This window comes from Anguilla anguilla, chromosome 17 (assembly GCF_013347855.1).
Source record: "Anguilla anguilla isolate fAngAng1 chromosome 17, fAngAng1.pri, whole genome shotgun sequence".
Classification (NCBI taxonomy): domain Eukaryota; kingdom Metazoa; phylum Chordata; class Actinopteri; order Anguilliformes; family Anguillidae; genus Anguilla; species Anguilla anguilla.
The window spans coordinates 16910583-16935548 of record NC_049217.1 but is presented as its reverse complement, the minus strand read 5'-3'; the positions used below and the strand labels follow the sequence as shown (position 1 = coordinate 16935548).

Here is a 24966-nt window from a genome sequence, read left to right as displayed (position 1 = left end):
TATATTGCAATTTGTTAGACTAAAAGAATAGTTTCCCTGTATATTTGAGCTTACAATAGTAGCTCATTAACTGTGTTGTTCATTTAATTAAATGTATTAATACAGCCTTTTGTGCTTCTATTTATCCAGACTGCAAGTCATTTTAGAGGTGAATGTATGTACAGTAGGACTCAATGAGAAAAAACAGCTTAAAAATAACCCAATACCAACATCACTCATGAAGACGGACCAGAGATATCATTTTTAAAAACTATTTATATATCCACAAAAGTAAAAATACATTTTACAAACTGACAAAATCTCAAAACTGTAGGTGTAAAATGTCAAATTTGTCTAAATATTAAATTAAACCAAAACATTTGTGAACTTTTAACAATAAATAGTCCAATAATAATTTACAATATGTTACAAAACTTCAGAGAAAATTTAAATTGTGTTCTATATTGTACAAAAACACCTGCACAAACACATACAAATTATTCCACGCCAAGTCAAGGAGCCCAAATGCTTCTGTATATTTAAAACAAGCACACTTTTCTGCATTGTAAACATGTGGTGCATGTTTGTCTATGTTTAAAAATAAGAATAAACAACAGATGTTTAAAACTAGGTTTTTTTTGCTTTATATTTTAAATACGTTTAGCCTAATAGTTCTGCAGCAGCACTAGCAGGGCCAGTGGGTTGGTTAAGTGTCATAATTGCACCAATCCACTTCTGTAGTTAATTACTCCGATTAAATTTATTTATTTCAGATAATTAGTGAACCACTGTGGGATATAATCAGCCCCCGACAAAATGGCTTCTCGCCTCTTCTACTAAAGTGGCTTCTCATAAATTAGTGTTTTTTTACATGCTACAAAAAGGTGCACTGCCTGATTTTTGCATTAAAATTCCCTGGGTGTCACCAACTGGTAGAAGTCAATGACATTTATCTGAGAAACACAAACAATTAGTGCGTGAAATCAAACATCTCTATGCAAACGGCTGAAAATTTGGCACCTAGGTAGGGTGCAAGTAATAAATAACCTCACTTTTAAACACATCACATACGAAGGTGGGGGGGTGTGTGTCTCTGAACACTATAATCCTCAGTAAAAAAATAAATTAAAAAAGGGGGGTGGGGAGTATATTATTGCTGGAATGGAGAAAACACTAAAGCAAGACAAATCGAGACTGCATTATTCCTGATACACTCCGCTCCGATCTCCATTTTAATCTGGCTGTTCTTCAGTCATTTGAAGCACAGCGCTGCAGTCTGTTCATGGTCAGACATTTTTAAAACTAGAAAAGGGAAATGGATCCTTCGCTGTAAGCTCGATTCTAATAAAGGCGGCCTTAGAATAAACACAGAATAAAACCTTTAACATGGCATCCGAGTTCCAGCACGTTCTTCATATATGGCTTTTTCAGTTATCGCACGGTTTAATAAACGCACAGAAATCAGACCACATAAATATGCCCAGTTATTCACAGGGGGAAGACACAAAGACAGCTGTTTCAGTAGTGCTGCGGCCTTCGATGCCTGAGAAACAAATTAGTTACACAGAGGATCACTGAATAAATAAATAAATCGCCTTTTTGTGATATGTTGTTATGAAGCCAGAGTTTATGCAAATAGAAGCCGAACCTCAGTGCTGTGATGTGGCTGGAGGGGGGGAGGGGGGTCAGTAGAAACGGCAGTGTCACGGTCAGCATCAGGCTCATGAGGGTCCGGTGGTGCTCTGAACCTCGACGGTGCTGCCACACGCTGGCCGACTTGCAGAAGCGCAGGTGACACTTCCCAAAAATAATCTCACACGAGCTGCCCAAAGGGAAGGTGACCATCTGAGCAGGAATGGACTTTGTTAGTTTAAAAAAAAAAAATTCTTTACATTTAAAAAAATAAATGTAAAAAAATCCCAGGGATTCTAGAAGAGACTGTGGAACCGTTCTTCGTAAATGAAGTTCGGTTTGTTTTTCCGGAGAGGATTCCGCTGGACGGCGGTGCTGGAGTTGGAGCGGTCGTGTGAGCGCGACCGTGACCGCCGTGGCTGAGCCCCGGACCGCTGACCGGGCGTCGGTGAGAAATGGGGAGAAGCGGAGAGCCTGACGGATGTGAGGTTACCATGGGTAACCCACTACAGTGAGGGAGGGGGGAGCTCTGCTTCCTGAAGCCCTGGGTCTTAGGCTCCGCCTCTACCCGCCGCACATTCGCAATATCAAGGCATTGCACGTTGCGAGTCTTCCTCTGACTCCACCCTACGCGTGAGCAGCTACGCCTTCAAGTCCTCCTTTGGGAGAACGCGCTCTCGGCCCCGCCCCCTCTCAGCCCGAGCCCCCGTGACCGGCGGGAGGGAGGGGCGCCTCGTTGACGGACAGCTCCTGCGCCAAATCGTTGAAGCGGGCGATGTAGTCCACGCTGCTGTCGCTCATCATGCAGGCGAACTGGGAGTCCCCCTGCGAGGGACGGAGAGGGAGACACGGCGGGGTCAGCGTCCTAGCGTCCGCCGCCCGAGACGCTAGGCCCCCGCGGGGGAGACGCGCTGAGGAACTCTCATACGCTGCAAATGACTTTTTTTGGCACAGATTGTTACTTTGTTACTGCAGTTTGTTCTGAGAACTGAGAACTTTGTGTGGTGCGCAAATACACCAGATTTCCCCTTTCTTTGAACTCCTTTGCCAATGGAAGGGTCTTCTTGGAATTTGAGCGCACCCACTGATTGGTGTGTGAAGCACAGCACAGCCCAGCTCACGCTGGCTAAGCCAATCCGAGCCATCGAAAAAGGAGGGAAGAAGCAAACTGGTTCAGTCTCTGAGCTGTCAGTATTGTGATCTCATTGGCTAGCTAGCAAATTACCTCAACGTTGATTTAAAATGCTTTGAAGACCTCAGTCCTGCAGCTCTCTGCACACAGTAACATTAAGTATACTGTGCTTAGCTAAGCTGTCCTTATAGTGGTAGCAAACCAGTTTAAGTTAAATAGCAAGTTCATATTTGCTTAATGAACTCTGAGTGAATTGGGTGACAATTCTCAACAGATTTTCCTATGAAAGTTCCTAAGCATATTTGGCGCATATTTCAGATCACAAATTTTTGAGAAATTCCTTTTTGAGAAACTGGAAACAGAATTGCCTACTTTTGTCCCTTTAGGAGCCCCCCTTAAAGACCCAGTAACAATTTGGAGTTGTGATCATAGTTCTTGCTGTGAACTTCACGGGCAGTAACGTTCCTGTACGTTATCTCTGTGCCGTAATTGGTCAGTTTTAAAAGGCAGAAACATTACTCCATTACAACATGACGCCAGTAAATGGCGGGTGATGGCGTGACCGCGCCCACGCTCACCTCTCCCGCGTCGGCCAGGCCGCGGGCGTGGAACGAGTCGCGGGAGCTGCCGTCCAGGAGCCCGGGGCCCAGGAGGGACGTCCCGCTGGAGGGGGGGCCCCCCGGGGTCAGCGCCAACCGCCGCTCCTTATCCGGAGTCATCAGGCTCACTGCGAGTGGGAGGGGGAGGGGGCGGGGTCAAGGGCAGGGGGAGGGGTCAGGCGCCGCTGTCCCGGTACACTCACACAATCCACTAACACTACTGACAATTACGAATACTAATCTTACATGAGTGGTGATGCCGTACTGTGCATTAGGGTGTTTGTTATTAAATCACGTTTCGAAAATGCGCAATACAAATAAATTTGATTTGATTTCAATTCAGTTTGTGCTACCATTTAACTGTTAACCAAAATACATTTGGATGGTAATGTTTTGTGTATATGTGGTGTGTCTGAGACTGTGTGTGTGTGCGCATGCCTGCGAGACTGAGTGTTCATGTTTCATGTGTGAGTGACTGAGAATATATGAGTGTCAGAGGCATACTATGTGTGTGTGTGTGTGTGTTTAAAAACCCTGGGCGCTTACTTTTCACATTTATGGTAAATACTGGTTAATGGCACAAGCTAACTTGTGAATGTAGCTATTAGCTATTAGCTAACTTGTGAATGTAGCTATTAACTACAACATTCTGTTGTTCTTTTGACACACAGGCCTCAGGTTTAACTACCAGCGAGGACACTGGACCCTTGAGCACAGTACTTAAATCTGATTTGGTTCTGTAAGTATCCATCATTATAAATGTGTGCAAGTCCCTCGGATAAACGTCTGAAGTGTAAACGTGCAGGTGTCACTCACACAGGAGGCTGCCCAATGAGGAGTCTGTGGAGTCGCCGGGGTCCCACTGCGGGTCTTGAGTCGGCCACGCCATCCAATTTCGGGCGGGGCTGCCCTCGGGGGACTTATCGCTGCCGTTGATCTTGCCGTGGGAGAGGGAGGTCTCGGGACCTGAGGAACACAGCGGTGTTAGTACGCGCTCCTCGAAACGCAGCAGTGTTAGTATGCACTGCTGGGAGCATGGCGGCTTTACTACACACTGCTGGGAACACGGTGGTGTTACTACACACTGCTGGGAACACGGTGCCATTACTACACACTGCTGGGAACACGGTGCCATTACTACACACTGCTGGGAACACGGTGCCATTACTACACACTGCTGGGAACACGGTGCCATTACTACACACTGCTGGGAACACGGTGCCATTACTACGCACTGCTGGGAACACGGTGCCATTACTACGCACTACTGGGAACACGGTGCCATTACTACGCACTGCTGGGAACACGGTGCCATTACTACGCACTGCTGGGAACACGGTGCCATTACTACCCACTGCTGGGAGTATGGTGGCGTTACTACACACTGCTGGGAGTATGGTGGCGTTACTACGCACTGCTGGGAGTATGGTGGCGTTACTACGCACTGCTGGGAGTATGGTGGCGTTACTACGCACTGCTGGGAGTATGGTGGCGTTACTACGCACTGCTGGGAGTATGGTGCCGTTACTACGCACTGCTGGGAGTATGGTGGTGTTACTATGCACTGCTGGGAGTATGGTGGCGTTACTACACACTGCTGGGAACACGGTGGCATTACTACACACTGCTGGGAGTATGGTGGCATTACTACGCACTGCTGGGAGTATGGTGGCGTTACTACGCACTGCTGGGAGTATGGTGGCGTTACTACGCACTGCTGGGAGTATGGTGGCGTTACTACGCACTGCTGGGAGTATGGTGGCGTTACTACGCACTGCTGGGAGTATGGTGCCGTTACTACGCACTGCTGGGAGTATGGTGGTGTTACTATGCACTGCTGGGAGTATGGTGGCGTTACTACGCACTGCTGGGAGTATGGTGCCATTACTACACACTGCTGGGAGTATGGTGGCGTTACTACACACTGCTGGGAACACGGTGGCGTTACTACGCACTGCTGGGAGTATGGTGGCGTTACTACGCACTGCTGGGAGTATGGTGGCGTTACTACGCACTGCTGGGAGTATGGTGGCGTTACTACACACTGCTGGGAGTATGGTGGCGTTACTACACACTGCTGGGAGTATGGTGGTGTTACTACGCACTGCTGGGAGTATGGTGGCGTTACTACGCACTGCTGGGAGTATGGTGCCATTACTACACACTGCTGGGAGTATGGTGGCGTTACTACACACTGCTGGGAACACGGTGGCATTACTACACACTGCTGGGAGTATGGTGGCATTACTACACACTGCTGGGAGTATGGTGGTGTTACTATGCACTGCTGGGAGTATGGTGGTGTTACTACGCACTGCTGGGAACACGGCGGCGTTGTTGCGTTTTGACGCTGGCCGCGCAAGCGCAGCCTCACCGTAGCCGGACGGCCCGCTGGCCAGCTCGATGATGGAGTCGCCGATGTGGGTGGCCGGCTCGCCCCCCGCCAGCCCCTCCTCCTCCTCCTCCTCGGGGGGGCCCGGGAGGGAGATGTCCAGGAGAGACACCACGCTGGGCGGGGAGAGGAACGGCTCCGACTCCCCCGACAGGGACGGGGGCGGGAGCCCGTTGCTAACAGCAACCTGCAGAACGGGAACGCGGAGAGCGCACACCCAATTAACGTCCCGATCCCATCCACGGACCAGCTCCCCATACCACAATATTCTAAGGATCGGGTATCGGCTAGGACCAAACCTGGGTCAAATACGTATTAGTTTTGGACTTTTCTACGCTTTACTGATCTTGTCCGGTGTACTGGAACCAATGAAATACTCTCAAAAAGTGCAAACCCCGCCTTCTGGTCATATTGGCAGGCTCAATTACACCAGGCTAGATCAATAGAGCACAGAAAAGTATTTGAATCCAAAACAAATGCGTATATGACCCCGGTCTGGCCAGGACACGCCCGATCTGAATCCGATCCTCTCTGACATTACGACACTTAAATCCTTAAAGCTCAATGGCCATGAAATTAGATGTCGGCGTCTAACAATGACATCGTCTTAAATTGCATTTATAGGTCGTTGTTTCAAGGTGCAATGCTATAACCCATTCAACATTGTAAAGCATAGACTGTTCGCACTTTGACACAAAAACCCGGTCTTGATCTATAAAAGAACTAGAGAAAACAAAAGAAATATTAAGGCAGTCCATTTCCCAAAAGGAAGGCTAAAACTGACACCCCAGGTTGGGGTGTTTATAATCCGATAAATGCCCACAACAAGTCAAGGCTACATAACTACTGTAGCCCAACATGGTGGATTACCTCTGGGGCCCATAACGTGTTAAGCTGGCTATTCCACGGTAGCCTATATTATATAGGCCAATTAGTCCCTCAACCACGTAGAGCACCAGCTGCCACTGGCTATTCAAAGAGCTAAATGAAAAGAATTCCACGGGTCCTGTCCACACTGACCTCCGCGGGGTCCTGGGGGAGCGGCCGTCCCCCCCCTGGGTCGGGAGACGCGGTTTCCGGGGTGAGGGCGGGCCCCGCCCGCTCCCGAGAGGCGCCGCTCGGAATGATGCCCGCCGACTTGGCCGCCAAGTCTATGGCACCTGGGAGAACGGAGACAGCACAGGCCGCAAGGCAAGTTACTCAGCGCTAGCTTAACCGCTAGTCTGAACCGATGACTTCGTAAAACCGCTTTAAAAGTTAGAAGTAAAAGTAAAATCCCATATTAAATACAGGTACTAGCACAACAACGGCCGCTAGGTACGGTGGTCTCGAAAATTATTCACACCCTTCAACGAAAAAGACAAACATTAAGAAAATACAGTTTAATACGAGTACTGAACTGTACTTTAAATCTCGATCGTGGAATATCCCCATTATTTGTAGAAGAAGTCTTACTGGAGAGCTGGCTGGCAGGGGCGGGGCCGGCCGTGGAGGTTTCGGGAAGGAGGGGGCGGGACGCGGAGGGCAGGGAAGGCTTGATTGGCCAGAAGGAGCCAGTGCCTGGAGAAAGCCAATGATGGTCAGGAGCCAAGAGCCGTCGATCAGATTCACTTGCGTCAGAATACGCTCACCCTAACAGGGCCTATGTCAGCGCTACTCAACCCCAGGTCATGTAGGCCGCAGTGTCTGCAGATATTTGGTCCAACCGTGCACTACAGCACCAGATCTCACTCGTTATTTTACCTCCTTGGTTCAGGAAGTGAGCTCATTGGTGAAATCTGGTGGTGTAGTGTACAGTAGGAGAAAATACCAGCGGTTGAGTAGCGCTGGTTTACTCTAAACACTTAGCTGGTGAAAGTCTGAAATGAATCATCCCGAACGAATCTCGGGGGGAAGCTGAAATGCTGAGTCGTAGCGGCGTGTGAACAGTAATTGGGGGGTGTAGGGCGTACCTGTGGCGGAAGAGTTGGACATGATGGAGAAAGAGCAGACGTGTTGCGGGGCGTCTCCGGTGGTCCGCGGGAGCAGCGTTCTCTGTGGGATAGGGTGGAGGATTAGGAAGGGACAAAGTCAGCACTGGCATGGGCCCATCCATGCAGTAGATCAGTGCCTTAACAGATACCAGACTATGGGGCCCATCCATGCAGTAGATCAGTGCCTTAACAGATACCAGACTATGGGGCTCATCCATGCAGTAGATCAGTGCCTTAACAGATACCAGACTATGGGGCCCATCCATGCACTAGAACACTCAAATGGTGGTGAGGGGAAAACTCCCCAATGGGAAGAAATCGCAGGAGGAACCCGGCTACACATGCCCTTGTTCTTACACATCACGCAACTCCAGAATGCCGTTTCGAATTCAGCCAATAAAACGCCGTTTCGATTTCAGCCAATAAAGCGCCGTTTCCCTGTCTGTGCGCGGCTCACCTGAACCACGAGCGGCTTGCGCGGGTGTCGGCTCCTGACCGTCCTTTGCTTGGGGAGGAAAATGTCGGACTGCTTCTAGGGAAGAGACACCAAGAGGCACAAAACAAGGGACACCGTCAAAGCAAGCGAAAGGCAGGTTAGAAGGCCACGGCGGGGATCTCTACCGACGAGCGCCTTCCGATCTGGCGGAACGTTGGCGCGGGGCTTCCACTCACGCTGATGGACGCCAGCTGCTGCCGCAGGGCCCGCTCCGCCTCCCTGCTGGGGGAGAACGTCTTGCCGTGGCGGCTGTTGGGGGGCAGGGCGGTGGGCGCGGTGAAGAGGACGCCGTCCGCGTCGCTCGCGGGGATCAGCAGGGAGCGCGGAAGGTTCCGGATGCCTGAGAGGAGGAGAGGAGGAAGTGAGGGGGGGGGGGTCAGGGAGGTCATAACCTGCCTATGAACACACATGCAGAGGTCATAACCTGCATACGAGCACATGTACAGAGGTCATAACCTGCCTACGAGCACACGTACAGAGGTCATAACCTGCCTATGAGCACACATGCAGAGGTCATAACCTGCCTATGAGCACACATGCAGAGGTCATAACCTGCATACGAGCACACGTACAGAGGTCATAACCTGCCTATGAACACACATGCAGAGGTCATAACCTGCATACGAGCACACGTACAGAGGTCATAACCTGCCTACGAGCACACATGCAGAGGTCATAACCTGCCTACGAGCACACATGCAGAGGTCATAACCTGCCTACGAGCACACATGCAGAGGTCATAACCTGCCTACGAGCACACATGCAGTAGCTCTAATGAGGACCAGCATGCCGCGGGTGGCAGCGCACCTGAGGAGCCGGCCCCAGGTGACATCAGCCTGGCGCCGCGGACGGAGGCGTTGTAGCGACCGTAACCGGGGCTGCGGGTGCCTGGCGCCAGAGCCTTCCCCGGGGGGGTGAGGGACTGCTCCTCCGAGGGCTTCACCGGGGAGGTGGAGGCAGAGCACAGCTCTGGGACCTGGGAGGGGGGAGGGGCAGGGTCAGAGGAGGCATGGTCTACACTGTGGCTGTGAGCAGTCATCCATTTGAAATGAGTGATATATACGCAGTGGGTGCAGTGATATTTACGCAGTGGGGCAGTGATATTTACACAGTGAGGCAGTGATATTTACACAGTGGGGGCAGTTATATTTACGCAGTGGGGCAGTGATATTTACGCAGTGGGGGCAGTTATATTTACGCAGTGGGGGAAGTTATATTTACATAGTGGGTGCAGTTATATTTACGCAGTGGGGGAAGTTATATTTACGTAGTGGGTGCAGTTATATTTACGCAGTGGGGGCAGTTATATTTACGTAGTGGGTGCAGTTATGTTTACGCAGTGGGGGCAGTGATATTTACACAGTGGGGACAGTGATATTTATGCAGTTATATTTACACAGTGGGGCAGTGATGTTTATGCAGTGGGGTCAGTGATATTTACACAGTGGGTGCAGTGACAGTGTGTAACAGTACAGCAGTGCTCACCGGTTTGGGGTTGACCTCGGAGGAGACGAGGCGCAGCAGACAGCGCAGGACGTGCTGGGGGAGGGAGCAGGCGGGGCGGGCGGGGCCGTCGGGGGGGGGCACGGGCACCCACTCGTACTCCAGCTGCAGCTTCACCGGTTTCCCCAGCATGAGGTAGAGCTCAGCCAGGGTGACGTTCTCCGTGCCGCGGGACCTCCAGCCCTCCTCCCGAATCCGCTCGGCCGGGCGGCTCCCCGTCCCCGCCCCCGCCCCGCCTCCGCCGACCTCCTCCTTCCCAGCAGCCCCTCCTCCCGCGCTGCCGCGCCTGGGCTCCGAGCCGCCTGGCTCAGGAGCCGCATCGTCTTTACAGCCGGCCGGGGGCGGAGCCTCTGCCGCAGGCGCCGGTTCCCCCGGAGACGGAGCCCCGCAGTGATTGGTTGAGCTGGAGACCCCGGCAGAAGGCGGGTCTTTGTGAGGCGAGAGGCTCGGCTCTGGCGACGGTCCTTCTTTCGCCGGCACCCCCGCGCCCCCCACCCCCTGGTCCCGCGCCGCCGACTCCCCTGTGCCGCTCGCCCCCTCCGGGCGGGTGGGAGCCCCCTCTGTCGCTCCTTCACCAGCAGGGGGCGGAGCCAGAGGCGTGCTTAGCGAAGACGGGGAGGAGCCGCTTTTGTCCTCAGCCCCTCCCGCGGGGGCGTCGTCCGTCGTCCCCCCCTCCGCCCCGGCCGGGTCCCCGCGCCGCGTCTCCCCCGCTCCCGCGCGCGCCTGCCTGCCCGGGACCCGCGGGGCCCCCTGGAGGCCCAGGATCTGAGCGGCGGGGTGGTCCCGCGCGCCCGGGCGGCCCCTCCCGCTCTCCTGCCAGTGCACGGTGCAGGAGGCCTTGGAGTGCACCACGCGGGCCACGCCCGGCAGCGCCGTCAGAGTGCAGCTCTCAGCCGGGAACAGCACCAGCTCCTCCCCCCTCCTCTTACCCCCAGGGGGCCTCTCCTGGCTCTCCAGGGCCTCCTGCTCCTCCAGGCTCTTCCTCTGAACAGCGGAGGTCAAGGCAGCCAATCGCATCGATGGGGTACCGACAGCAAACGCTCACCGCGGCTAACAGCTACAGTCAGTACAGCGAGCGGCTAGGGAAGCATTCAGCGGTCACACACATACTGCATTTATACGAGGTTCTGTGCTACAAAACACACACAAATAGACTTAGGAGACCTCAACACACCTTTCATGACAGAAATACCATAGAAGAATTAGGCTTCTTCCAGAGTCAGGGCCAGCATTAACTGAAAGACCTCAAAGACTATTAAACACATTTTAAATTGATGAACTGAACTTTGAATTCATTTCCTGAGGTTACGGAACGGGGTAATTAAAGGCCCTGTATGATGTGACGGCGGACGGTGGCGGGTGTGGGGGGTGAGCTCACGCGGTTTAGCGCGAAAGAACGTTCCGGAAGGATACGATCCGCTGGTCCTGGATGGCCCACTTCTGCTTGAGGAACTCGATCAGGCTGGACACCTTCCTGTGAAGCTCCACCACCATCCTGCGGAGAGAGGCCACGCCCTTTACTCCCCACAGCCCGTCTCCGTCCAATCACCTTACAGTTACGCAAGTTCGTTACGCAGGTGCGTTCCTCTCCACATTTCGGGGCCGAGACCGGGAGTACACACAGAGAGAGCGAGTCTGTTTTGGGAGCCATTTTGTTTGTTTGGTTTCACTCGGGCAGTAGAGCCGGACGGCCCGGCCGGGAGCCCTCACCTGAGGCGGGGGTTGTGTGCCAGACTCTGGACCCGGGCCCAGGAGTGGTTGCTGCGGGGCTGCAGCTCGACGGGCACCTTCAGGGGCAGCCTCACCGGCTTCTGGTCCTCCTCGTCGCTGACGCCTTGGGCGGAGAGAGAGGAAGAGGTTCAGAGGAACAGAGATCATACGAACACAGACTCTCCCAGCAGGGGTCTACAGCACTATGACTGTCCCCAGCATGGTCTACAGCACTATGACTGTCCCCTGCATGGTCTACAGCGCACTATGACTGTCCCCAGCATGGTCTACAGCACTATGACTGTCCCCTGCATGGTCTACAGCGCACTATGACTGTCCCCTGTATGGTCTACAGCACTATGACTGTCCCCTGCATGGTCTACAGCGCACTATGACTGTCCCCTGCATGGTCTACAGCACTATGACTGTCCCCTGCATGGTCTACAGCACTATGACTGTCCCCTGCATGGTCTACAGCACTATGACTGTCCCCTGCATGGTCTACAGCACTATGACTGTCCCCTGCATGGTCTCGAGCACTATGACTGTCCCCAGCATGGTCTACAGCACTATGACTGTCCCCTGCATGGTCTACAGCACTATGACTGTCCCTTGCATGGTCTACAGCACTATGACTGTCCCCTGCATGGTCTACAGCGCACTATGACTGTCCCCTGCATGGTCTACAGCGCACTATGACTGTCCCCTGCATGGTCTACAGCACTATGACTGTCCCCTGCATGGTCTACAGCACTATGACTGTCCCCTGTATGGTCTACAGCACTATGACTGTCCCCTGCATGGTCTCGAGCACTATGACTGTCCCCTGCATGGTCTACAGCACTATGACTGTCATCCTGCATGGTCTACAGCACTATGACTGTCATCCTGCATGGTCTACAGCACTATGACTGTCCCCTGCATGGTCTACAGCACTATGACTATTCCCTGCATGGTCGACAGCACTATGACTGTCCCCTGCATGGTCTACAGCGCACTATGACTGTCCCCTGCATGGTCTACAGCACTATGACTGTCCCCTGCATGGTCTACAGCACTATGACTGTCCCCTGCATGGTCTACAGCACTATGACTGTCCCCTGCATGGTCTACAGCACTATGACTGTCCCCTGCATGGTCTACAGCACTATGACTGTCATCCTGCATGGTCTACAGCACTATGACTGTCCCCTGCATGGTCTACAGCACTATGACTGTCCCCTGTATGGTCTACAGCACTATGACTGTCCCCTGCATGGTCTCGAGCACTATGACTGTCCCCTGCATGGTCTACAGCACTATGACTGTCCCCTGCATGGTCTACAGCACTATGACTGTCCCCTGTATGTTCTCACACATTTTCAGTGACACCTGGCACCCCACCCCCCCCACACACTCTCACACATCAGTGTCCCCCCCACCCCACCCCCCAGGACCTACCGTCCGGATCGCAGAGCTTCTTGAGTGCCCGGCACATGGGCGCTTTAATCCGCAGGTTCCTCCCCTTGGACCTCACGGTGGTCACCCTGCCGGGACATCCCAAACACAACCGCGGTCACGGTTACAACGGAGGGCAGCCAAACCTCTTACCCCCATCTCAAACTCCGAGCGGGTTGCCTTTAGCCTAAAAATCAGCGTACGTTCTGGCTTTTTGTCTCCTTATTTCCCAAGAGTGTGCGGTGCTTGTCCCTTACCCGTACTGAATGAGCTCATTGAGCTTGGCGGCGTTCTTGTCGTCCATCACTGAGAGAGACAAGCACAAACATTAAAGATTAACGCAACGGCAGAAGGAAACTTCCAGAATGTTCTCTTGCAACTTTCACACAATTAATGATATCCTGCTTCCCCGATGGCTTTCCCTTCGCTTACAGGGTGTGTCAGTATCAAGAACCCAAAACCCAACCCGACTGGTCGCTGTTACCACACAGAAGGGGCCCCCGCATTAGCCAGCCATCCACTTACAGCCGCCAGCCTTCTTTCTGAGCTCTGCAAAGCAGATGAGTCCATACAGCTCCTGAGAGGACTTCTTCAGCACTCTGGAGTAGACTGAAGAGAGTGAGAGAACGGAACAGTCACAGTTATTACAAACACATGACATCATCAACATGCGCCTCTTCAACACTCTGGAGATGACTGAGGAGTGAGAGAACAGAGCAGCCACAGTTATAGTGATGATGTCTTTTTGTAGGCCAACTCAGAAGTTTCTTCTGCCATGGGAAATCTCCATAGGGATTTCAGAAAATATGGACTGTGGTTAATGTAAGTTTCACGTTTTGTTCTTTGAGATAAATTACACCGGTTAATATCTCAACCATGAATTTTGAAGCCATTATGTGCTTTAAAAAAGTATGTTTATAACAAGTCGCTATATTGAAACTCCAACGGTTGTCGACTGCAGGCAGGCTACCATGGAAACTTGAGTGGTGGTTGCTAGTATACGACCGTTGTTGTAGTTTCAATGTAGCAACTTGTTAGCAACTTGCTGTTTTAAAGTATCTAACTGCTTCAAAATTCCTGATTGAGGTATTAATGAGTGCAAAGCATCGCGTAGAACAAAACGTGAAACTCTTTCCAACTTATGTTAACCACAGGCCTTATTTTCTGCAGAAAACAAAATCCCTAAGGGAAAAAAAAGTATTGGAAGCCGAGGGGACCCACGGCTCAAAAATGCGAACTCACTTCCATGTTTTAGGACTACAAACTGTAACACTCTTATTCAAACCACATGACATCATCAACACGCGCCTGTTCCGCACTGAGGCTTCATTCTCACCTCGTTTCCTTTCCTCCATTCCTTCTGAACACGTCACAAAGACGGGGAAAGGGAAAGAGGGGAGAAGACAAGGAAACCCGAGAACAGAGGGAAGCTTTCAGAACAGTTCGGACATCCTCGTTCCCTCCAGCGTCATTTAGGAGCAACGTCGTTCACAAGCGGTGTTGAAACCCCTATCGCACGTGCCCTCTTGCATCTCCCTGGAGTCTACTGAGCTTTGCTAATTTGATAAAAGTGATGGGAAAACTACAACGTCGTTTTAAGGTTGACTTCAGTCAGTAGAACGAGGAACAGCAGTCCATGTGAGACAGAGCAGAGGCTGGGTCAGAGGCTGCCAGCGATAGCCATCGCCTCATCTACGCAATAAAAACCTCCCATCAGTCACTGCACAAGACCGGGGATCTGATCCACATACAGTACACTGAGCAAAATAATATGTATGGATTTCTACGGTAACGTGATAAAGAAATATAAACTTAGAGGTGTTTATGACCTGTGACAGACCAGTCTCTGTTTCCCCCTGCTCACAGAAAGCTAGAGCGGTTTTGAAATCCAACAGGTGATTTCAAAATATCTGTGTATAATGAAATAAACGGCCATCACCCACCCTGGCCGTAAAATGAGGATTAGCAAGAGAATAAAAGGCCAGCGGCTCACCAGACCTGGGTCAAAGGCGTATTTGTTTTGGATTCAAATACTTTTCTAAGCTTTGATGATCTTGTATGGTGTATCGGAGCCAATTAAATACTCTCAAAAAAAGCAAACCCCGCCTTCTGGTCATATTGGCAGGCTCAATTACACCAGGCAAGATAAACAGAGCACAGAAAAGTATTTGAATCCAGAACAAATACGTATTTGACCCAGGTCTGTGGCACACAGAGACGACGCTCTTTTTAATGCGGTTTTCTTTATCACCAAGACATGATTTGGAGCTCTTTTTCAACAACTGTGCGTAACTTCCAAAAAAAGCTATAAGATTTAAAGCCTTTTTTTTTTATTATTCCTGATTGACAGTACGAATACTAGCAGAAAGAATTATAAACATTTTATTTAAAAATACTAAAAACACTGACAAAAAGTACAGCTTTGATGTACTGCCACACAGTACCGTGCGAAAGTCAGACCACCCTTTCGTTTATTCAATTTCCAATCAAATGTGCGGTTCAGCGCAATTTATTTCCCCCATTGTCAGACAAAAAATAACAGAAAGCCTCCACCACCACATTTAATATCAAATCCATCATTATTCGTCCACTCTTTTGTCCACACTACTACCAATTTTAAGTCTTTCCTTCTTCCAGTCAACAAACAAGTTACAGTTGTGAACTCCCAACAAAAGCTGTCACTGAAAGTTGACATTACCTTAGAAACCTTTGCCTTCAAAAGCGACTCTAGCATTCAGACAAACGACTACCCGAACACACCTTAGCTGCCTTGTCACGTCCATATAGAAAAGCCAAAGGTGTGACATCATCGTGACGTCACGCTTTCGTATTCACCGAGGCTAAAACTGCGGCTCTCCAAGTCACTCTGGATTAGAGGACCCGCCACGTAACTGGAAACGTAATGTAAGCAGAAGCACACAAATGTTTAAATGTGCAAACTGATATAGCACAAGCGGGAAAGCCGCGCGGCCATCGCTAAGGAGCCGGCGAGCTCGGGTCCGAGCGCGCTCACCGTTGGCGGGGTCGATGTACTTGGAGATCTTGTGCCAGGTGCGGTAGTAGAAGTGGCGGACCTGCTCCTTGTTCTTCACCATGCTGGCCGGCTTGCCCTTCTTCTTGTACCTCAGCGCGATGTTGTTCTGAATGGCCTCGAAGTCCTTGCCATGCTGTTGGAAGGGAGGTCAAGCGATAGCCCTTTGAAACGCCGCGTCCGCTCCGGGTAGATAAACATTTGTGGTGGGCCTCCGCACGGGGAGCAGTTCTATCACGGAACAAAAACATGAACGGGGCTCTGCGGACCCTTAACAGTTGCTGCGTTAGGGCTGAGATCAAATCAATTACCCCCCACGGCTAAATTCTTACCAGAGCGAAATAACAGCGTAGGGCGGTTTACAGAAGCGTGGCCCTTATCAGACCCCCCCCCCACCCCCTCCCCCAAGGAAAACAGACTGTTTACTGTGCTGACAGGGAGTCAGCAGGGTGCGATAAAGAGACAGTGCTTAGTCGTAGAACATCCTACTGGATCGGCATCATTACATTACATTACATTACAGGCATTTAGCAGACGCTCTTATCCAGAGCGACTTACACAACTTTTACATAGCATTTTTACATTGTATCCATTTATACAGCCGGATATATACTGAAGCAATTTCGGTTAAGTACCTTGCTCAAGGGTACAACGGCAGTGTCCTTACCAGGGAATCGAACCTGCGACCTTTCGGTTACAAGCCTTCCTTACCCACTGTGCTACACTGCCGCATCATGCGAACGTTAGGTTCTCCGTAATACAGTGTAATCGTGTTTGGTGTCGTTGGAAAGCCGAAGTCACGGGCAACAAGCTAGTGTCTCAGCGACTACGGTGTGGCATACTTATAGAAACAGCACAAGCAGGACCACTGATGTAATGTTCTGTTACGATTGTGTCTCCATTTGATGAATTGGGGTTTTCCTTTGAAATTTGGGTATATGTGGGGGAAAACTGCAATGGTTCAGGGAGACTCGTCAACACAGTCTCCGGCGCATCATACGCTTAATTGCATATAGAGGGTATGTACGTGACGTCAGAGTAAGTGGAAGTCACTGGGGTTACACCCACTGAGTGGCAGAAAGACTACGGAGTGGCAGCGTTAGCGTTCAGCTTGAATGCCGCGAAAACACAAAAAACACATCTAAAATGGGAAAGAGCTGTTGTGCGATTGACTGTACAAATAGATTCAACATGAAATCGGGGCGAACTTTTTTACAGACTGCTGAAAGCTAAAGGAAAGAGAAGCAAATGGAACGCTGCAATTCGCAGAAACAACTGGAATCCAGGCACCGAAACGTTTTGTGTCAGGTAGGCTATGTTGGATTTTTGGGTAAAATCATACCTTAAGTTATGTACTGTATTGACTACATCAATTAAATATTTAGCATCTTTCATTTATATTCTGTGTAGCCTATCTGTTTTGTCAGCATTTATTTACAAATATCCATGATGATGAGCCTTGTGTTCCTCAAACAAAGGGGGGATGGTTAGATAGTGTTAGCTAGCCAAGCATATAAGTTAAGGTATGATTTTACCCAAAAATCCAACATACTGGACACAAAATGACAAACTGCAAATCCACGTTTTGGTGCCTGGATTCCAGTTGTTTCTGCGAATTGCAGCGATCCATTTGTTTCTCTTCAGCTTTCGGCAGTCTGTAAAAAGATAGCTCCGATTTCTTGTAGAATGTTCATGGACCACTGGTTCTTTGGTAAGTTGTAAGGATCGCTGTCGAGTCCAACTGCCTTTAATTTAAGCAGATAATCGTTTGTTTTACTCCCGGTTTTACAGTTTCCCCTACTAAGGGCAACCATGTCGCAGCATGTTTTGCCACTCAGTCCGACTGAGGGGGCGTATTTCGGTGGGAAAGTGAGGTCAATGCATACCCTCTATAGCCACATCACTACACACACATTTTTGCACCATTGTGCATTGCCATTATTGAACACACCGTACGATAAACCACATTCATTTTAACCTGGCCTTCCTCTTTGACGCTATGCCCTGCACACCTAAAAGTTTCAGGGTCCTGTCATACACACAAAACTCAAAAATTGCTGGTCTGCCTCGAGACACTGCGCCAGAACCCCAGTCTGGGTGCTCACCTCGTAGAGCCCCTGGAAGAAGGTGTTCTTGTCCTCGGTGCTCCAGGACTCCCACTGCCTCCTCGCCTTCTTCTGACTGCCCGCCGCCGCCGCCTCCTCCTTCTCGGCAGGCCCCGGGGTCCGCAGGGTCGCCTTGGGGCCCCCGCCCCCCGAGCCGGCCGGGGCCCCCGACTGTCCGCAGGCCACGCCCCCGGGGGCCCCGTTCTCTGCTCCTGGGGGCCGGAGCGAAAGGGACAGCGTCAGGGGAAGGCAAGCAACAGCACAGACGCAACACCGCGAATGTGCACAGGTACTATCAAGCGTTAATGTGCCATTAATGGCTACAATGTGTGGGCTGACTGACAGATGTCAAATCCGTGGTTCAACTAACAACAAATTCAGCCGAAGATCAATACATTATATGCAAGGGAGACCACATTGCTGTCAAATGCATATGCTTTTAAATGCCTGTGAAGGAATTAGTTCCATCAGACATATTTCAGAGTAAGTTCTCAGTTGGTCACTGCAAGACTGCATATTAATCAAACATTATTCAAACTCTTGGAAAAGATGAACAAAAATAAACATAAGAGCAGCATTATATTTTCACTTTCAAACGTGTAAAATACTCCAAAATACGAACCAAAATAACACTTCACAACGTTTTTTCCACGTATCACTGAGTCCTATTCTATGGCGTTTTATTCGGGTGGTGTTCAAGTCTGGAGACTGAGATAGCCATTGTGGTCAGTTAACCATTTCTTTGTGGATTTTGAGGTACGCTTGAGACCAGCGTCTCGCCAAAAGATCCGTTTGTGGCAAAGTTTGAGCTTCCTCACAAAGTGAACCAGTTTTCTGGCAAAACTGTCTCGGTACTTGCTGGAGTTTATCATTACACTGACTTCGCGTATAACCCCAGGTCCAGAGGATGCTACACGACCCCGTCATATTGAAGATCAACCGCCGTATTTCGCCACAGGTATGAGGTATGACCGCTGGTGCAAATGGCCTAAATGCCAAATTTGTCTCGCCTGACCTGGCAAGCTCCACAGCCGTTTAGCAAACTCCAGTATTTTTGTTGAACGCCCTCAAGAGGCTTTCTTCTGCCGATGCCTCCAAAAAGCCTACTGGCTGAGAGGTGGTATTCGGTGGCAGATTTGATGGCTTTGTGACTCCAAGATACAACCATTTTTGCTGAATATTTTGCACATCTCTAAGCGCGACTGCAAGCTTCTCGCTATCTTTCCACAGCGAGAAGCTGCGTCCCCCACCAGGCCAGTTTAACACCGGTTCCCCTGGTTTAAACTTCTCAATTATCGATCTAAAAATGGAAAGTAGTACCTTTGCTTGTTTATTTGTTTGTAACTATCTGCACACTTACGAAGGTCAGAAGAAACCCTCAGAGGTATTTCTCTTTAAAAAAAAAAAAAATCCAAGTCCATGACACATGGATTTTACATGCGTGTGACCTTGTTTTTAATGCCCCTGGTGAAACAAAGTCACTGGGAGCCACGATATAGCTCATTAACTGCATTCTTTATTTCACATGGCCATCTTTGCTTATCTTTATCAAGCGTGCGGATAATTTTTAGGTCACTACGAGCCCAGCGATTTCTGAGAAAAGCATCCCCTGCTGTGAGCATTACCTTTCAGGTAGGAGATGGACAAAGAAAACCCACAATACCACAATCGAGACTCTTCCTAAAATGAACTTTACACTCTGTGCTTTGGGGTGGTCAAAAGACATTACGCAGGTGGGGCCGCACCTTTCAACCTGTGACCGTGACCACTTCCGCCGCAGCGGCGGCTCACAGGAAACCCCGAATGAAACGAAACCGAAGTGTGACCGACAGGGCAGGCCAAGAAAGAAAGGCAGACTTTGCACTCTCGGGGGAGAGGGAGAGAGACAGAGAGCGAGAGAGAGAGAGAGACAGAGAGAGAGAGGGAGAGAGAGAGAGAGAGAGAGAGAGAGAGAGGGAGAGAGAGAGAGACAGAGAGCGAGAGGGAGAGAGAGAGAGACAGAGAGACAGAGAGAGAGAGAGAGAGAGAGCGAGAGAGAGAGAGGGAGGTCAGGAGACTCCCAGAGTGACTGCAGGCGTCGGCAAGACCGCTGCTCTGGGTGTGACCGCCCCCTGGAGAAAAGTGCAAGAGGCAGGATGTCGCCTAAAGACGCTACAGAAGTGTGTTTATGTCCATAGCAATTACAGGGTCCTCACGTTCTGTCGGCGCTGTTGAGCTTATAGCCTCGATATACAAAGCAGGGATCACCCATTTACGGGCATATGTACTGTGACTATTTACGTTTATATCCCATCCAGGCTCAGTTTGTCTCTGTTTATTCCGGATGGCCTGCAGGGCAAGCCCTCATCCTTTCGTACCGACACCTCAATCCTGCGTTTACGCGCGCGCGGTATTCAACTGAAGCGAAACAAGAAATTATGAATGAATGGCGAGGTCCTATATTACAAGCTTGTATTTTTCATAGGCTAATAGAAATGACTTCTCAGAAGACAGTAGAATAAAGCATGCTCACAGCAATAGCTTAATCAAACGGCTGTAGCTGTATGGTAGACAATATGCAGCAGAGTATACACAAACAATAAAAAGCATGAAGGTAATTAGCATTGATGCCAAACTAAAACAGCAGCTGCCAGACTGCAGACAGGAATCATTCGTTCATTTACCTCTGCTCCACGAACTGGATCTTATCTCAGAGTGCTTTAAAGCTTTGAAGCCACTTTTGAATGGAGTCTGTTTATTCAAATTCAGATAAAACCACTGCCATGTTTTACTGCGCGCCATCGGAAGAAAAAACAAACAAACAGAAGAAGACTCCATCGCCGCACCATTACACCGTTATGAGGACGGTCAGATTTATTTCCCTTCCGTCCCCGATTAAATATTTGGCAGGCAGGAATCTGGAAGTTGGTTCATCTGCCTTCAGAGACGTTTATATGGCAGAGGAACACAAGTCCAAAAACAACACTTGAGTTTAACTCCGACGACTGAGAATCGCCCCCAGACTAACACTGAAAAGCCAGTACGCCAGTATCACTGAAAAAAAAAAAACACTCAGGACTTCTAGCACAGCTTCTGTAGTGGAAGAAACAAGCCTGTATAAGCTGATGCTGCATATTACGACTTTGTCAATTTCTAACTTTGCATTAGAAGATGTTTTACTGTCAGTTGCTCTAGATGAGAGCCAGACCAGTGAGTGCATAGGCAACACAACTAAAACATTAAATGTAAAAATTAACTGCGCTAACAAACAACCATAATATAAATGCTAAATACATAGAGAAGCATGCATAAGCTGCCAAAGAATGTTTTTTTAAATGCCCCAAAAACTTGCATTAATGAACATGGAAAGGATGCGGCACTATTATATAGGCCCAGCAGTTTTTTCAAAAGAAATGGCACTAAATTACCAGCAAATGTTTGTGTTTTTAATTTCCATCTACAAGTGTGTGAATAATTAGAGAAATCAGAAGATAAGCACTAAAGAGCAATAGAGTTAACAAATTCCAAAGCAAGGAATATTATACTAACAAGACTGTTTAGTTTAGGCTCAACAAACATCTAATTTTCCCTGAATTTGACAGCAAACTGCGCTCCCTATGAAAACACCAAAACATAATTACCTGCTAATGCCACCACTTGGTTAATGAGCTTGTTTAAATTAACATTTATTCAAAGTTCCAACAAAATATAGACTCCGCGTTTGTGTTTTAAGTTGACATGACTGCAATTTGTGCAGTCCGAATTTAGGGCCGATGACGCACACATAAACAGCACTTGTTCGGAATAAGCACAATTACCCGACCCACGCGCAATAACCGGTGCTCTGTGTGGCTGGGCTTCGACACGCTCCGCGAACACCACCCAAAACTAAAGGGAGTCGGCTGCAAAGTTCACAGTCATAATGTCACCTGTCATTAAGACGGGTCCCAAAGGGTCCCTACGAATTGGCCCTTTTCGGCTTACCTTTCCCCCTCGCGTTGCTATGACCATTGATAGTCGAACCAATGGCATCCTTTCGCAGCCGTTTGCTTGGAGGTCGTACGCTGGACCTTAGGAAATGATGTTGATCTTGGTTTTGGGGCACGGAGGTTGAAAGGGTCTGGGGCTGTGGGTCCAAACGAGGTCCGGCCAGAGTCGACGCAGAGGTGGACAGTGTCGGTGTCGAACTGGACGGACCCGTGGGTGTTGGATTAGGAATTTCCTCCCCGTCTGTCTTTGTATTGCGCTCCTCTTTCCCCTGATCTCCACTCTCCTCTTCATCGCAACCTTCAAGCTTTCGGCTCAATTTCTTCGCTCCTTCATCTCCGCTGCCAGCACCCAGCCTCGTGGTCATCCTGTCAAAATACAATCAAAATGAATAGTCAATATTTATTAGTGCATACCATTTAAATTAACTTAAAAAGCCCACATTCGTTTGCACTAAACATGGCCGCCGCTGTTTGTTTCAAATCCCCTCTCACCGTCCCGACAAAACAACCTGAAAAATATTTCGTTGTATTTCTTTCTGTAATTCCCACTAATGATACAACATATACCAAAGGATAACTGGTACTTGATCTTCATGTACTGTTACTTTGTGGCACACTGAGTTTGATTTTGTTTAAAAAACTGACATATAAGATCCTTCAGTTTAGCGCCCTGCAAAAACCCCAAACGACAATCTATCGACAACGGAAAGCCGCACGATTCAGTCTATTACCTCAAATGAAAGTGGTTATTTAAAAAAATAACGTTACCCATTTTCATCCTCTTCGGGGACAGATGATATCTTTTTTCTCTTCACCATGGGTCCGAGGTTTTGGGAGAATAAAACTTAATAAAATCGAGCATATTCAAAAGCACACCAGAGGTTTACGAGCGACTATGTTCGCTTCGCTCCTGCTTCTCCGGGCTGAAACAAGCAGCTAGAAAAACAGTAGCTCGCGCTTTCCAAACTAGTTGCTACCAGTAAGCTAGTAGTAAAGACTTTGTAAAGAACAACACATATTTGCTAACATTGACTATATTATCAACCCATAGATTTAATACTGAATAAACTTTCCAAAGGCACGCTAGTCGACTTTCACACGACAGAACGTCAGTGTCAGCTTTGCCGCAACGTTCCCCTACGCTCTTGGACTGAACTTCGTTTGATGGCTATGTAATACGTCATCATCGCTTCAATAAATTCCTTATACATAAAGCATAATCGCACAGGTATATCAATAAGTAAAAACTGGCATCTGACACAGCCAAGACCTGTGATCTTACAAATAATTTGGAATAAAGTTAAATAAAGTAACGTTATAGGCAACCAAACCGTATACAGAATGAACTTACAGCCAGCGTTCCATGTCATCTTGACTGTTTAAAAATAGCGAAGCTCACATAGATGTATTTGGGCATTGACCACTTAGCTAGTTGAAAACAAAATGCTAGGCACAATTATGAACAGTTTTTCTCTATATATAGATAATTTGTAGCTCTTGCAGAAGTATTATACTTAACAAACTCAAGTGTCATTAACACTGTCAACAGGCAAGATGAAGTGGCTGGAAGTATGTATGCACTTTAGTGAGACAACTATGCATTTGCAGGCATATGACACAGTTCTGCTTGAAAATAAAACAGCTAGCTGGGGAAGAAGGAAAAAAACTAATGATAAGCTGGAACCACTGCTCTTCCTCATTCACATCAATCGGAATTAGATATCTGGTCTGTGGGTAATCAGAGCACATGACTGTTCTCGTCATTAGTTATGTTAGTCATCATCATAAAATACAGCCAGACAAGCTAAATGCATAATTAGAAAATATAATATTGTGCCTACTTGTCACATGGCTGAATCATTACAGAAATTATAATAAAATGGTAAAACAGGTGAATCTGTCAACAGAATCTGTATTCGTGTACGTTTATCTGATAGACTAGTGCACTCATCTTTGCCATGTTGCCCAACCACTGGACCGATAATTCATAGCTAAATTACCGATTTGAGCTGTAACCTCCTGACTAGCGAGCCAGCTGCTATTGAAAATGAAATGTGTAACAATGCACATAGGGATGCGAGTTAAGCTAACGTCGCTTGTTAGCTAAACAAATGATCAATTATTTAGCTAACTAGGATGCTTGCTAATGGTGTCCCACGTTTCTTCAGCGGGTCACTCAGCAAACCCTCAGCTGTTCCCTATATTTTATTCTGACATTGAAAGTGCAGCAATACTACGGAGTGTGGACGACTACAGACAGCTGCTTGTTATAGCTAACGTTACAAAACGGGCGTAGAGCAAAAGGCTATTAACTAATCTAGATAACGTTCATTTGGTTACATAAATTAGCAATGGCACGTTCACATGAAAAGGAATGATAGCGTCCCGTAACAAATGTGCATGTCCAAACTGTTACGCCTTCTTTTCCAAACTTTCAGAATAGTCTAGCTAATCCTGATAACTCGCTTACTAGACCAGCTAATTTAGACCTCGCTACCTGTCTACGATTTAGTTTAGTCTGCAAGCTAAGTTAGTTAGCCGTTATCTTAGCTAACTGAACACGACTAACGTTAGTAGGCTACATTGCCTGACCATGCCGAAGCTACTGGGTTAGTCAGACCCTGGCGTGAATGTCTCGTAAAATATGTATTCGGTGAGTATATGTTGATCACTACAAGCTAGCTGATGTTTGCCTGTAGATCAATTCATACAGGCAGATAGCTACTTACTCTTGGTGCAAGTCCGTTAAATCATAACCCGTGCCAACATAACGGATACGCACTGTAACTCCTGTCACAGCTGTGTTTCCCGTGCTGCCACAAACACCAACTACTGCCTCGAAAACAAATCTTGTGATTGGTTGTTCAGAACACGCTGTGCTATTATTGACAGAAGCTAAGCCAATAGATTAATTCCAGTGTGCACCAAATGACCACACAGAGAGCGTTCCTCCCTCATATTTTCTTACGTCAGTTCATTCATTTCAGTAACCACAACAGTCCTCTCGTG

The 24966-nt window shown here is 48.8% G+C and overlaps 1 protein-coding gene across 7 annotated transcripts; it reads right to left on the bottom strand.

Annotated features, from left to right (window-relative positions):
- Positions 1-237: 237 nt before the first annotated feature.
- Positions 238-24775, bottom strand: LOC118216958 (protein cramped-like). Of its 7 annotated transcripts, XM_035398630.1 has the most exons (21): positions 24687-24740; positions 22726-22766; positions 21953-22323; positions 17990-18201; positions 15867-16020; positions 13379-13462; positions 13111-13159; positions 12857-12942; positions 11417-11540; positions 11120-11201; positions 9689-10690; positions 9011-9179; positions 8380-8543; positions 8165-8239; positions 7687-7768; positions 7190-7294; positions 6755-6894; positions 5717-5921; positions 4159-4308; positions 3322-3470; positions 238-2436 (listed from the first exon to the last, which is right to left on the bottom strand). In XM_035398630.1, exons 3-21 carry the CDS (start codon positions 22320-22322, stop codon positions 2305-2307), a joined length of 3534 nt encoding a protein of 1177 aa, XP_035254521.1. In that variant the 5' UTR covers position 22323; positions 22726-22766; positions 24687-24740; the 3' UTR covers positions 238-2304. The 7 variants fall into 7 exon arrangements, with proteins under 7 accessions (XP_035254521.1, XP_035254517.1, XP_035254518.1 ...); XM_035398626.1 differs by having other exon boundaries at positions 22726-24775; XM_035398627.1 differs by having other exon boundaries at positions 8165-8236; positions 22726-24775.
- Between the last annotated feature and the right edge of the window lie 191 nt (positions 24776-24966).

What these genes read in the sequence shown, in the direction of transcription:
- LOC118216958 (XM_035398626.1), bottom strand. Translation starts at nt 22,775, where the DNA reads ATGGTGAAGAGAAAAAAGATATCATCTGTCCCCGAAGAGGATGAAAAT. An exon ending in AATGAGCTCATTCAGTACGG is followed by an intron (nt 12,943 to 13,110) that starts GTAAGGGACAAG and finishes ATGTCCCGGCAG; the next exon opens with GGTGACCACCGTGAGGTCCA. An exon ending in CCATCCAGGACCAGCGGATC is followed by an intron (nt 10,691 to 11,119) that starts GTATCCTTCCGG and finishes TCCGCTGTTCAG; the next exon opens with AGGAAGAGCCTGGAGGAGCA.